Below are 15183 nucleotides of genomic sequence, written 5' to 3'. Positions count from 1 at the left end.
TTAAACACTGGAGCATTACTTAACTGCTCTGGGACTGAGAGCTCACCCAGGGATACACAGGAGTAAATGAATGTACATCTCCAAATGGTTCCACCCATGGTTTGGCTCCATACAAGTGCTTCCTTCCTCGGCCACACAGTAGGATGGGGTTTACCCTGGTCATGAGTGCTTCACATACTAGGAAATCTTTCAGAAAAGTATTACCTAGTCAACATGAAGCAATTCTCAATTTTTTATTCAAGTGATGACTTAGATTAAATAATGGTATTTCTTTAAAATGTCATTATCAAAGGCTCTGGGTAAAACATCAGATTTTGTGTACCAAGATGTGGTGTAAATGTATACACCACAGTTTGGTGCTGTTCTCTAGTGCAGCAGTCAACAACGCTTTTGGCACCAAGGAGTGGTTTCATGGAAGATAATTTCTCCATGGACTGGGGTTGGGGGAGGTATTTCGGGATGAAACTGTTCCACTTCAGATCATCAGGCAATAGATCCTCATAAGGAATGCACAGCCTAGATCCCTCACATGCACAGTTCACAATAGGGTTCGCATTCCTGACAGGAGGCAAAGCTCAGGTGGTCATGCTGCCTGGCACACTGCTCACCTTCTGCTGTGTGGCCCAGCTCCTAACAGGCAATGGACAATTATCTGTCCCTGGCCTGGGGCTGCAGACCCCTGCTCTAGTGTACAGAATGGTCCAGCAGCATCTCTATTCTAGGATAACACTGGAGTGAATTCAGTTCCATTCTGGATGTCTGCAAGGTGGGCTTGGAGGTCTAAATTAAATCCAGGACCATGTGGGCCCTCTGACTCTAGCAGCTTAGACACCATCAATAGCAGGGTTTTTCAGCTTCAGCGCTATTGACATTTAGGCTAGATAATTCTTTGTTGTCAGGAGCTGTCCTGTCAATTATAAGATGCTCTGTAGTGTTCTGTCTCTGGCCTCTATTCACTAGATGCCATTAGCTTCATCACCTCCAGTACTGACAACCAAAAATGTCTCCAGATGATGACAGATGCCCCCATTGAGAACCACTGGCCTAATAAAAGATGTCACACCCTCCTGGTGCAGAAGCTACTAAATCAAAAGCAGCACTGCATCCCTGAGGGTGTGGGAGAGATGAGTGCCACCATCACGGAGTTGAAGGGGAAGGGGTGGGATTCCTATTATACCACCACTGAACTGAGAGCCACTCATCTACAGACTGCCCCAAAGTACCCATTTCATCCACCTCCATGCAGAGTCCCAGGGATGCCCCCAGTGGACACAGCCTCCAGCCTGGAAATGGAAGCATTAAACGCAGAAAACTAAGCAGTGACTCCTGCAAGGATTAAAAAAGCATAAATAATGTGCCTTTTTCTGTAATAATGTGCCTTTTTCTGTCTTTATTATAACAGCAGAGTAAGAGCACCAGGCAACTGCCCTGGCGTGGGGCTGGCAGGGACTCTGAAATTCCACTGCTGGGCTTTACATCAGAATGAAAAAATAAAGGACAACCTTAAAGGACAGTGGTTTTTACTAGAACTAAAACAGCCTTGAGCATTCTATTTTCCTACAAGTCCAAAGTCAGTGATAAAATACGTTCATCTTATTTATTTTAGCTGTTCTATGCTAAGTGTATATACCAAGAAAGGGTTGCTAATTTTTTTTTTTTTTTTTTAAGATGGAGTCTTGCTCTGTCACCCAGGCTGGAGTGCAGTGGCACGATCTCAGCTCACTGCAACCTCTACCTCCCAGGTCAGGCAAGTCTCCTGCCTCAGCCCCCCAGGTAGCTGGGATTACAGCCACGTGCCACCACGCCAGGCTAATTTTTGTATTTTTAATAGAGACAGGGTTGAACCATATTGGCCAGGCTGGTCTTGAACTCCTGATCTTGTGATTCACCTGCCTCGGCCTCCCAAAGTGCTGGGATTACAGGTGTGAGCCACTGTGCCCAGCCAGAGAGCTACTAATTTTAATGTTTACTTGCCTATAAAATATTATATATAAGGTTAACATCAAATACTTAAGAAATACAATTAAAGAAAGGACTTAGAAGACATTTAACATACCACACAGATGAGGATTCTATACTTCTCAAGTCAATTAATTACAAATATGTGATTTATTAAAGTACTTTTCAAAAATCTGTAATACAAGCTTTTTTGAAGTGTTGGTATTAACGTTTTTCTTAATACTGTCTGCCTTATTATACCTATGTTTCATTAAATATTAGTATTTATAGCACCTTCCCAACAAAGATGGGCTCGTAACAACTGAAATATACAAAATAAATATAGAAAATAAATAACAGCATCATTTTAAAGTGTTTTTCTAAAAGCATCCTCTCATTTCATCCTCAGTGACTCCAGAGTAGTGAATTCCCAGACTAAAGTTGCTATAGTTTGATTATACAAATAACAAGGGCAAAAGAAATCAATTCTAAAAGTTTTTTTGTAATTTTCAACTGAAACAGGTCAAGGGCTTCTCAAGGACAAAAGAAGCCACTCACAGTGTTTGGTAAACTGTTATGTTTACACTCATGAAAACTTGCACATTAAGACTCCCTGTTTACTTTGTTTAGTAAACAAAAACTTTACTAAAATAAAAATTTGACTTAATACTTTAGCCTAAAATCCTGTAAGAATCACTTAAAACTGTATTTTTCTCGGAAAATAAAATAATAGAATTTACCAAAGGCCCCATTGCCTTCCGATTTTTCTTGGTATGGGAATTAACACAGTGTTATGACAAAAATTTTGAATAATAACCCACAAAGAATCCAGGCCATTGCAATTAAGACTTTTCCAGCCTTCTCAATCTAATTGCAACTGAAACATACAATTACAGTTAAATCAAGTATACAATCTACCATAAGTTAGTATGTGCTATCAACATTTTAAATGGTTTTACTGTAACGAGAGCCAACAAAACCTTTTTAAAATCACTGCACCAATTCCAGGCTTATTCTTGCCCCAAGTGCAGACTGAACGCTGTTTGGCCAATTTGAGAAAGGCGTCCACCAGCTGCTGTTTCTGTCCATTGGGATTCACCAAATGGAAGGTCTTGGCCAGGGATTTTAGTTCAGGAGCAGAAAGGAGTTCAAGCACTTCAGAGAGTTCTTGCAACTCAGATTCTGAAATGGTTAAAAAAAAAAAGTTTTTTAAAATTTTACTATTTTCTAGCTTAATTTCCCTTAGTTAGATGAAAATAAAATGAAATTCTACTAAGAAAATTTTAATTAGTTGGCCAAACCAATCATTAAATGTGGAATTACTAACATATTAATAATGCTATCATATCTCTTTAAAAGGGTTATCAAATAATAGAATTTCTCACTAAAATCTAAAGGAAAATGTGACTAAAATAAAGACACACATGGATTGCCATTATGGTTTGGGCATCTCAATACTTGCTTGGAATATATACTCCCTGCCTTTCTCTTCACAAAACCCCTACAAAATGGGACCTCTCAAACCAGGTCAGAGAAACTGAGCATCAGCCCTCTTGTTCCCACAAGAGCCTCTCTTGCTCACTTGGCATTTGTAAGCCTGTTTGGCTATTGTGGGCCCTGACACCAACCTTGGCCTAGGAATTCGGCTCAGTCAGACTTCACTGGTCTTTGCCTTCAAGGCTTCACAGTTTAGGGCAGTGCCTTCTTCCTCCATTCAGCAAATATTTATTGGGTGTATACTGTCTGCCTGGTAATGTTCTAAGATCCCGGCCATGCTACAGTGAGAGAAATCCCATCCACAGGAGCTAGCCTCCCAGCATAATAATTACATGAATAGGCATATTTATCAGGTGGTAATAACCGCTCTAAAGAAAAACACAACTTGGGGAGGCAAACCGAAGCTGGCAGGAGGCTGGCTGTATTTCACATTGTACAGTCAGGCAAACCTTTGATGAGGCGACACCATGCAAAGGTGAAGGAAAGGAGGACCCTGCCATGTGGCCACATGGTAGAAACTGACCTGGGTGGAGGGGAAAGTGCAAGGCTCTGACACAGGAATGTGCTCACGCTGGCGAAGAACACTGAGGGCTGGGTGCCCGTGGCAGAGAGCGAGAGGGACAGCCAGAGCCAGGCCCCACAAGGCTGGAGCATGGGTGGGACTTGTACTTGACTGAGTGCCACAGTGAGCCACTAGAATCCTGGTTTTGTTGCTCATTTGAAGGTAAGTCGAGGCTCACCCACAGCAGTCACTTGGCATGCCTGTCAGACATACGAATTTATGGAATCTGCACATTTTCCAAGTTGGGTGGGGACTCAGTATCAAGTCCCCAGGTGACCCTGCTGACACTGATGTGTGGGAAGTGCTGCTCTGCAGAGGGTCCTGTGTCCCACCAGTAACCGTTCACATCCAAACTCCTTCACTGAGCTTTTATGCCTTTCCCGCAACTTTCCCCATCCCGCCCCATCCGGCCCCCCCCAACAATCACCCTAACACACTTCCTGCTCACTTCACTTCATCCGCACTCACTGTCCCCACAACAAACTCTGCCCCAAAGAAACCATCTGGCTGATTTGCTTATTTTGGTCTAAAATGTCAGCAACTTGAACCGAAGGCTCATATTTCCCTTTCCTAATACAGTACAATTTTGTACCCAGCACATGGGTAGGTACTTAACGAATGCTACTGACAAGACAACGAAGGGTATCACTGCAGAAGATAGACTCTCCTTAGTGTTCACATAGGCTTAAAGCAATTCGACAGTGCTTCAGGCAATCAGCATAATCGAAGAGCTGTATGTGTGTGAATGGGGTGGGGGACAGATGAAGTTCTCCAAGGCAATACTGGTTTCAAACAACCAGCTGTATTCTATCATAAAGATGAGGACTCTGACTAAGATGAGTCAAGTTCTTGCTGGAAGGAGAGTGCCAAGAAGGGATGTATTTTTTTTCTGAGATGGAGTTTCACTCTGGTTGCCTGGGCTGGAGTGCAATGGTGCAATCTTGGCTCACCACAACCTCCGCCTCCCGGGTTCAAGTGATTCTCCTGCCTCAGCAGGAGATTCTCATCTCAAGCAGCTGGGATTACAGGCATGCGCCACCACACCTGGCTAATTTTGTATTTTTAGTAGAGACGGAGTTTCTCCATGTTGGTCAGGCTGGTCTCGAACTCCCAACCTCAGGTGATCCACCTGCTTCGGCCTCCCAAAGTGCTGGGATTACAGGCATGAGCCCGGCCGGGATGTATTTCTTCTGTGGCACACACCCACGTCTATCCCTAGGTGACTTTTGTTCTAAACCTGCCACAGTCAAGAAAACGGCAGCAGACCACCGTTCATTATTCTAGTATTCTTAACTCAGGCTAAGAATGGCTTTAGCATTCCATGAATAATTTGTTATCCTAAGATTAAAAATTCAATTAAAACATAGTAAGTTACCAGGCACCACCCAGGGGAGGGCACCATAATAATACTACCACCATTCTGCAGAAGCTCAGCTCTTCAGATCATATTTTCATTTCACATTTCCCTCTACTAGTCATACCTGTCTGTAGAAAGCCTGCATTCTTCAATTCTTCAATCACAGGTGTTAAGTCTGAGGCAATCTCTTCATATTCTAATTTAGTCATCTTAATCCAGCTTAATTTACGTTGAAAGAGCCTTACATATAACTTCTGACCAGTAACTGCAATAAAGTTAAGAAAAATGGTGAAAATCACTACATTTACCTTTTAAACCTAAGGTGAATAAATGTACTATTTAGAAATACACATACACTTACCGCATGTATAAAGCCATCATTTTATGGTATAAACCATTTTGAAAGTACATTTAAACATTTGGTAACAATTATTAGTCATTTTAAAACTTATAAAATCAAGTTCCCCCTTTTCTAGCCATCAACATTTCTACTCCCTCAGAAAAGCCCTAACCAGAATTCTTATTTTGTTCTCTGCTCTCAGCTTAATATGCATTATTCTGATTTAATTGAAAATAATCTGAAATAATTTTCAAAAAAAAAAATGTCTAGCTTCAGTAGGGCAGTCATCTCTAACCCAGCAATCTTGACCAAGCTTCCTAATTAACCTGTTTGGTTTCAATCTCCCTATTACCCAGATTATCTTTAAATTTCGGCTAACTCTAAAACGGTTTAATTGTATTTTGAAAATTTCCAACATTTATTTTCCTTTCTTCTTTAAAAAGGCAAAATTGACCTGTCATGATGGCTCATGCTGGTGGTTTCTGTGTTTTGTTTGTTGGTTGGTTTCTTTGTTTGTTTTTGAGATGGAGTTTTGCTCTTGTTGCCCAGGCTGGAGTGCAATGGTGCAGTCTCGGCTCACTGCAACTTCTGCCTCCCGGGTTCAAGCAATTCTCCTGTATCAACCTCCCAAATAGCTGGGATTACAGGTGCCCGCCACCATGCCCGGCTAATTTTTGTATTTTTAGTAGAGACAGGGTTTCACCATGTTGGTCAGGTTAGTCTCAAACTCCTGACCTCTGGCCATCTACCCACCTCGGCCTTCCAAAGTGCTGGGATTACAGGGGTGAGCCACCGTGCCCAGCCTATGGCTCATGCTTGTAATCCCAGCACTTTGGGAGGCTGAGGCAGGAGGATCGCTTGCGACCAAGAGTTCAAGGTCACAGTGAGCTATGATTACACCACTGCACTCCAGCCTGGGCGACAGACAGAAACCTGTCTCTAAAAGAACTTAAAAATAAAAAAAAAAAGGCAAAAACAATTAGCAGTAATTATTTCTACACACCAACAGATTGTACATGATTCTCCATTGAGTGCAAGACACATGCATATGCAGAACTTGCACTAGGAAAAGTGTTCCTATTTCTCAATTACATGGAAGCACAGAACCACCAATCACTGAAATACTCATAGGAATGCAATCAGCACCCAACCAAAGATCTGTGACTAGTTTGGATAGAAAAGCCGATGTGCTATTATGTCCATCTTCTGGTGAGAACAGCAGAAGTAGAGATGCAAGTGGATACTACACACAGCTGTGCCCAGAGAATTATTGTTAAAAAGTAACACAAGGAATACCATAATTCCACTGTGCGAATTTAAAACAAAAATCCTTCTCTTAAACATTAATAGTAATGTTTAGGATTTTTCTCTTTTTTTATCTACTGAGGAGTCACACATGGCTGCATTTTACTAAAGGACAGTGTGACCACCACGTAAGTTTTTTCCTGCCCTCAGGGACATGGTTCCATAGAGCCATCATGGCCCTCTGAATAACACTGTAAGGACACAAGGGTGGCTTTTACTACAAACCTGCACTACTGGCTTGGAGCCACCCCTGGCTGCCAAGGACTTGAGGCATAGACTAATATTTTTAATGTACCAATTTCAGCTTGAAAGTTTCCATTTCCTCCACACCCTGTCTTTAAAAGGCACAGTTCATGAATCTAAAATGTTGTTGGGAGAAAGAAAATATGCCTCGGGTTAGTTTGTTTTTTCCTGTATTGTATTTTATTCTACTTTCACCTTTGGGGAACAACAAAACAACCTAATGGGAAGCCTGATTACATGCTCAAAATGCAAACTATGCTTTTCTAAGTCACATTGTATTGTTTTTTTAAGCTGGAAAAGGTTGTTTTATAACAAATGCACCTATAAATGAAAAACAGCTGCTTCCAAAGTAACCAAAGTTCAGCAGGAGTAAACATCACTGGGACAAAATCTTGTCTCTTTTCCATGCATCCCTCTCAATAAAACCTTCGAATATGCTCCGACTCCCATGAACATTCCCACAGGGTACTCACAACACCACAGTGACTCCTTGCGGTCACTAGATTACTGCCCATCACACCACGCCCCAATCAGAGCAGCAAAAGGGGAATGAACCCTTGAAAATAAACACATGCGTAAGATACCTGATAACTGATAAAATTGAGTCACGATTCCCTTCTCCTGCTCATCAAAGAGCATCATATCATCTTCATTCTCAAGTACGGTTTTCAGCACCACAAGGAAACTCCGAAGGTAGTAAGGATGACCAGTTGTTTGACCAGGACCATTGCAGCTTGACCCCTGCTCCAAAGGAATGCTGCAAGGGATATCATTGTTTAAGCAACTGTTATCCTGCAAAGGAGGTTCTTGGATGTTACTCCATGCAGAAGCATCATCTGCAGAACTATGAGATTTTGCCTCTGAATCTGACAGCTGTATTTTAGCTTCTGAAGCAACAGTCACTTTTACTTCCTCACGACATGCCTCATGTTTTTCAACCACTCCTTTGATACACTCGTGCTTTACAAGACTGTCTTCTGAAGTAGACTTTAATGTATTCCCAAGAGTGAAATCTGGTGAAAATAACATGATTGCATTATCTGAGAAGCCAGGGCTGAGGGCTGATTTCTCATATTCCTGGGTAGCCTTTTGGCTTTCGGCTTCCATTATTTTACTTCCTCTTATCATATGTTCAGGAATACACTCTTCCTTCAGAGAATCACATACAAACACGTTTTCTTTTTGAGAACTGTTCTCCAAAATTTGATCCTCGTCCTCAATTTCTGAAGAGTTATCAACCAGGCTCTTAATAACTGTGGATCTGGAACTCTGTGAACTATAACCGGCAAATTCTTCATCCTTATCTATTGATTTTTTAGCCTTTATGTATTTTCTGGACAATTTAGATGCTAGGCTTCCCAAACAAATGACTTTCACACTACGATTTCTCAGCTTATCTTGATTTTTGCACACCACACCATCATTACTTTTAAAGTAGGGACTGGTCTTCTGCTTTACGTCCATTTTTGCTGAATCACTTTGGCCAGGGGTTAAATTTGTCTTTGGTGGTGGTGACTTCTTTGGTGTTACATCTTCTAAGGTAACACTGGTTAAATCTACTGTAGACATATTTGAATTGATTAAGCCCACCTGCCCTGGATCCACTTGAACGAAGTCATCGTTAGCACACATTTCATCAAGGTGCCGGTTTAAGTCATATCTGGGCACCATTTTACTGCAAACGGGGCAGGCAAGTTTAGCAGGTGGTGCATTGTTAAAACACGAAATAATAGAATTAGATGCTTTTTTCTTATTCTTGCTGATTGATAAGCTTCTACGAGGCCTTTTTTTGTCAGGAGGTTTCCCTTCTGACATCATGAGTATTAGAAAAACTGGATGTTCTGAGCAATAAAACACAGGATATTCAACGTGAAAGATAGCAATGGTTTACTTTTTCTTTCTTGACTTGCAGTCACCAAAAGTGGGATTCTATATGACCTCATGTTATTCGTCTAGACAATTTCTTCTTCCTACAAGAAGAAACATATGAATTAAAACACTTCCATGAATTCAACAAGGGGAAAAATGAACTCTGAAACGTGGAAGAGCAAGGTCTCCTGTAATGAAGAGACAACCCTGAGCGTGAGACAGAAGACCACGCCCCTCCGACAAGCTGTGTACGCGATCTTAGTGTCCCTTACCATAAAATGACATAGCCGGGCTTGTAAGGCTAATTTCTAGGACATCTTTAAGACCTAAAACTATCCGTTTCTAGAAAGGGACAATTTGACCACTTCAGACCCTTTATAAGACCACCGTATGAGTAACTTTTTCTGAGTGTGATAGAGACTATCAGCCCGTGGCCCAGGGTGATGCCCGCCCCACCGGCCCGCGCAGATGAAACGCCCCAGCCCTGGGCAGCTGCGCCCGCGCCGGCAGCCACCACCGCGGCCTCTGCTGCGGAGCCGAGGCCCCGGCCAGCACGACGGGCGCTGCAGGGGCAAGGCCGCGCACCTGGGGCCACGCGACTGAGCCCGAGCCACCCTCCCTGCTCCCTCGGGCCCGGCTGCCCTCGCGTCCTCCGTCCCCGGTGCCCTGTCGCCCAAGATCCCCGCGCGGCCACCGCGCACCTCCCACCTGGCTCCGCGCGCCGCCGGCGCTTCCAGACATTCCCAGCCGATCCCCGCGTCTTGCTTCCACAGGCTTGGCAAGTGGAGGCTCGAGTGATCGATCTCCTTTCCTTTCCGTTTAAAGGCTCCCATACCGTAGGTGGCCGAGGCGGGCTGAGCCTTGGAGCGGAAACCCAGCCACCTCCTTCCTTTCCCACCCGCAGAGGCAGGCGCCAGTGCGTCCCCGCACGCCTTCTGTGCTGCTGTGCACTCTTAGACTTCTCTCCCCAGTTGGTGGGAAGGGCGAGCAGGCTAAACTTGTTTGTTGGGGGAGCAGTCAGTGTCAAAGCCAGCAAACAGCCCCCTGGGAGAAGGCGGGCGACTTCTGCAACCAACACGCGGAACTCTACTTAGGCTGACTCCTGCGAATCAGAGAGAGGGAGTTTCAGTTGGAAAACCACTGAGCTGGGTTTTCCAAAAGATAGTACTAATCACCGGTTATCTGATACCCTTGAAATAATCAAGAACCAAGAAATAAAAGGTAGCGATTAGGAAGTGATGCGTCTTGAGTATTTATAACTTCTGTTTTTAATGTAATTTATTTGTAAAGTTATATGATTTATTTAACTTTTAATAATGGCTGTGTTTAACAGCTGAAATTATTATTATTTTTTTAGACTCTGTCTCTGTCGCCCAGGTTGGAGTGCAGTGGCGCGATCTCAGCTCACTGCAAGCTCCACCTCCCGGGTTCACGTCATTCTCCTGCCTCAGCCTCCCGAGTAGCTGGAAGCACAGGCGCCCACCACCACATCCGGCTAATTTTTTGTAGTTTTAGTAGAGACAGGGTTTTGCTGTGTTAGCCAGGATGGTCTCGATCTCCTGACGTCATGATCCGCCCGCCTCGGCCTCCCAAAGTGCTGGGATTATAGGCCTGAGCCACCGCGCCAGGCCTAACAGCTGAAAATTTAACAATCAGCCCTGAAGCACTGACACCAGCGTGTTCCAGCCCACCATGAATGACCTAGAATGCGAGCTTCTTGAGATCAGGCGGCTGTGTTTGTTGCCTTTGTTTGTGTTTGTTGCTTTTACTATAACATCGCTGCTGCCTGCATCAGTGGCTAGCATTGTGTAATTATTCATAAATACACATTGCATGAGTGCATAAATAAATGAGCAAACTGAAGAGAATAAGGACATAAATAGGGATTTCATTAACAAGAATGTATTGATTGCCTACCTCATTCCGGGTAACATTTTAGATGCTGAAAGTATGTGGCAGTGAACAATGAGGAATGGGAGGAAATTCTTCCTTGGAGAGAGGGGAAGTCCTCATGAAGGATACATTCTGGTGGAAGAAGATAGAAAAATTTAAAAAATAAACTGTGTGGTGAAATCGAAGACAAGTAAAGCTAGAAACATCTTAGGGGTGAGAGGGTTACAATTTGAAAGAATGGTAAGGAAAGGCCTCACTGACAAGATGACATTTGAAGATTGACATTGGCCTGAAGGAGGTAACGGTGTGGACTCAGAGAAGGCCATGGTAGTCCAGGAAACAGCAACAGCACATGTAAAAGCCCTGAGGCAGAAGATTGTCTAGCAGACTCTAAGAGCACCAAGGAGGCAGAAGAAAGCAAAGCCAGGGAGGCAGCAGAGAGCCAGACCATGGAGGGCAAGTGTTAGCCAATTTGTTCTGTAAAGGGCCAGGTAGTAAATGTTTGAGGCTTTTGGGACCATGTGGCCTCCATCATAACTAGGAACACAGCTATTGTAGTGTGAAAGCATCTATAGACAATGTGTAACATATGAGTGTGGTTTTGTTCCAATAAATTTTATTTACAAAAACAGCTGGCTAACTTGCCATCCAGCTACTTACTGTGTGTCAGCACCTGATGTATGACCCTGCAGGTCATTGTATGGATTTGAGCATTGACTCTGAGTGAGATGGGAGGAGGGGAGACAAAGATTTTGAGCATAAGCTTTAAAAGGACCCCTTTCCCTGTTGCATTAAGAATAGAGCTTGAGGCCAGGTGCCGTGGCTCATGCCTATAATCCCAGCACTTTGGGAGGCCAAGGCCGGCAGATCACCTGAGGTCAGGAGTTTGAGACCAGCCTGGCCAACATGGCAAAACTCCATCTCTACTAAAAAAACAAAATAAATAAATAAATAAATATGCCAGGCGTGGTGGCACACACCTGTAATCCCAGCTACTCGGGAGGCTGAGGCAGGAGAATCGCTTGAACCCAGGAGGTGGAGGTTACAGTGAGCCGAGATTGCACCATTGCACTCCAGCCTGGCCAACAAGAGCAAAACTCCATCTTAAAAAAGAAAAAAAAAAAAGAATAGAGCTAGAGCTTGGGGCATGCAAGGAGGGAAGCAAGAGAAGAAGCAAGGAAAACAGAAGACTGATGCAGTAATCCAAGGAGAGATGATGGTGGCATGGGCCAGTGTGTTAGCATTGCAATTGATAAGAAATCGTCATGTTCTGAATATATTTAGAAGGCTGAGCCAGCAGGATCTGCTCATGGTAAAGATGGTAAGGTACAAGAGAAGAAGAGTCAAGGGAAACTCTGAGGGCTTTGGCCTAGCAACTGGCAAGATGGAGGGGAAAGAGTAAGAGCTCAGTTTCAGGCATGTAAGTTTGCGATAATATTTAGATATTCTTGTAGATGAAAATCCTTGAATTGATTAATCAAGTCAGGTCAGGATGGAAATTAAATTTGGGAGTTGTTGGTGTTTAAATGGTATTAATATATGGGACCAAGGATTGACTGTAGGTGGAGAACTAAATGGTCAGAAGACTGAGCATTCCAAAACAAAAGGCAGGCATTGAGGAGGAGCCTGCAAAGGAGACTGAGCTGGTGCAGTAGGAGGAAGAGAGAGTTGGCAGCCGGAAAACCAAGTGACTGAAGTATGACAAGGACTGAGGGGCATCAGATGCAGGCAGAGAACTGCCACGAGGTGGGGACACAGCAGAGAATGCCTTCACAGGCAATGCCCAGAGAGTCACTGGGGCAGGGCCACCCCTGAGACCCTGGACCTCTAGAGTCACCAGTGTGCAATGCCAGCCTGGGAAACCTGCAGGCACAAGACCAACCAGTGAGAGCCAGGGCACGGGCTGCACCCAATAAAGCAATGGGGTTGGGGCCACCTGGACCCCTGGGGAACCAACCCTCACCCCATTGTGACTGGAAGGTAAGACATAAAGTCAAAGATTATCCTCAAGATTTAAGCCTCGAGATTTAATGTTGCTTGCCCTGTTGGATTTTGGACTTACTTGGAACTAAACTATTCCTTTCTTCTTTCCTATTTCTCCCTTTTAGAATGGGAATATCTACCATATGCTCATTCCACGATTGTATTTTGGAAGCACATAACTTGTTTGATTTCACAGCTGGAGGGAAATTAGGCTCAGGATGAATCATACTTTGTCAGTCTTACCCACATGTTTATGTGAGACTTTGGACTTAGAATTTAAAGTTGATGCCGGAACAAGGTAAGATTTTGGTGGCTAGTGGGATGGAACGAATGTATTCATTTAAGAACATGAATTTGAGAAGCCAGGGACGGAACGCTATGGCCTGAATGTGTTCTTTAAAATTCATGTGTTGAAACTTACTGGACAGTGAGATATTAAGAGGTAGGACCTTTAGAGGATTAAGTCTTGAAGGCAAAGCCCTCATGGATGGGATTGGCATCCTTATGAAAGGCTTGACAGAGTAAGTTTGGTGGTTTTTGCCCTTCCACCTTCTACCAAGTGAGGACATAACAAGCAACCATCTCAAAGCAGAGAGAGCAGCTCTCACCGGACACTGAATTTCCCAGCACATTCATCTTAGACCTTCCAGCCTCCAGAACCATAAGAAATGTTTCTGTTGTTTATGAATGACCCAGTCACAGGTATTTTGTTATAGCAGCACAAACGGACAAAACCAGTGCTTAATTTAGCCCCGAACAGCCTAGCTCTACCCTGCTGCAGCCAGCTTCTGCAGTAACAGGAATGCAGAGTGCAAACTTCCACAGGCTCTCCTTGACTACTGCGATTGATCCCTTGTGGATTAAAAACCAGAAGGACTTTACCTGTTACTTTGGTGGAATCTTAGTCCACACTCTCTACCCATCTGGACTAAGGCTTACTGCATTTCCATCAAATCAATATGAGAGCCTATCAGGCAAAAGGCAATTTTCCCTGGCTGAGGAGGTTGAAACAATGAGCACTTGGTGGTCACAGAACACTCTGCAGACTGCAGTCTACATCCCTGGCTGTATTGAGCTTCTATTGCTTCTAGATTCACTTGATCATAGCTGTCCTCTGCATCTGATTGTGGATAGTGCTTTATAGCCTACACTAAGCCTTTGTTCAGGTGACATGAGATCATTTCCCAAAGGGGAAAGAAGTAAGGCACAGGCATAAAAATGCTATTGTTTTGTGAAATGATAGGGCAGTGGGAGAAGGAAATCAAGACCCCAAAGAGTGGGGGCCTCTGCTGTTGTGAGGGGGTTGGCTAGCTCTGTCCTCTTCCCAGCCTGCAGGCCAGTGCTTGCTCACCATACCACATGGGCAAGCTGGCCTGGCCTTCACCCAGGCCTGGGCCATGGCAAGAGCACAGCAGGATCAGCTCAGGCAGTGCCTGAACAGGAAGGGCCTGGGGACCCAGGTCCTGCTTCACACCCGGTGAAAACCAGCCGGGCTTTGTAAATAGTTTGGAGTTTGTCTTTTCACACCATGGAATTCTCAAATATCGGCCACTGATGCAAAGAACGGTTCTCAATCATTTTATTATAAAACAGAACGATGATAAAATATAAGCTTACACATTAATATTTACATTATGTTCAAAATATATTACAGCTTTAATTTATGAACGGAAATATCCTGTCTTTTCTTGTCTTTTCTGTTTTCTTTGCATCACTGATTTGCGTTTTTACTTGATCTTGTAATTTAGAAAAGAATGCTTGAGAGGACTTTAAGGCCTTGTCTGTACCTTCATCCTGCAATTAAAAATAACACATGCTTATGCTGTAAAATGTACTGTTAAGTGAAAAAAAGCCGAAAATATATTAGTACGTCATTATTATTACAACAATGTACACAACTATAAATATGAAAAAAGACTAGAATTGCAGAAAACTAAATCAGTCAGCATAGAGGCATCCTATACATTTTATACTGCTACAGTGTTTCTATAATTTAAGCAAAAAGGGAGTGGAAGTTTAAGAAAAGCTGCTGCCAGGACCCAGGTGATTGGGAGGACCGTACCCGAAAAACTCCAGAACGTTTAAGGCTGTCGTTCCCACCAGTCAGCAGCATGCGTCTCCATCCCGCAGGTGGGCTGCTGTCTGGCTCAGACATTCCAGTCACCCAGTACTGTCCCCTCAAAGGTCCCCTTGAGC

At 43.7% G+C, this 15183-nt stretch overlaps 2 protein-coding genes across 5 annotated transcripts in view; both read right to left on the bottom strand.

The window, feature by feature from the left end:
- FAN1 (FANCD2 and FANCI associated nuclease 1) overlaps positions 1-9937 on the bottom strand; it is a 34071-nt gene extending 24134 nt beyond the window's left edge. Inside the window, exons 1-4 of one of the 4 annotated variants that reach the window (XM_023195671.1) lie at positions 9820-9937; positions 7827-9212; positions 5479-5619; positions 2919-3120 (exon numbers count right to left, since the gene is read on the bottom strand). In XM_023195671.1, coding sequence (XP_023051439.1) covers positions 2919-3120; positions 5479-5619; positions 7827-9060 — 1577 coding nt within the window. In that variant the 5' untranslated portion in view covers positions 9061-9212; positions 9820-9937. Of the gene's footprint in view, positions 1-2918; positions 3121-5478; positions 5620-7826; positions 9213-9383 lie in introns of all 4 variants that reach the window. The other 3 variants (XM_023195670.1, XM_023195668.2, XM_023195667.1) reach the window with 3 other exon arrangements.
- Positions 9938-14635: 4698 nt separating this feature from the next.
- Positions 14636-15183, bottom strand: part of MPHOSPH10 (M-phase phosphoprotein 10) — a 95754-nt gene continuing 95206 nt past the window's right edge. Inside the window, 2 exon segments of the mRNA XM_026448039.1 lie at positions 14636-14679; positions 14682-14781. Of these exon segments, the coding sequence (XP_026303824.1) occupies positions 14636-14679; positions 14682-14781 (144 nt within the window).

This window comes from Piliocolobus tephrosceles, chromosome 6 (genome assembly GCF_002776525.5).
Source record: "Piliocolobus tephrosceles isolate RC106 chromosome 6, ASM277652v3, whole genome shotgun sequence".
Lineage (NCBI taxonomy): Eukaryota > Metazoa > Chordata > Mammalia > Primates > Cercopithecidae > Piliocolobus > Piliocolobus tephrosceles.
Note: the sequence above shows the minus strand (reverse complement) of the source record. Positions and strands in the feature narration are given on the sequence as shown.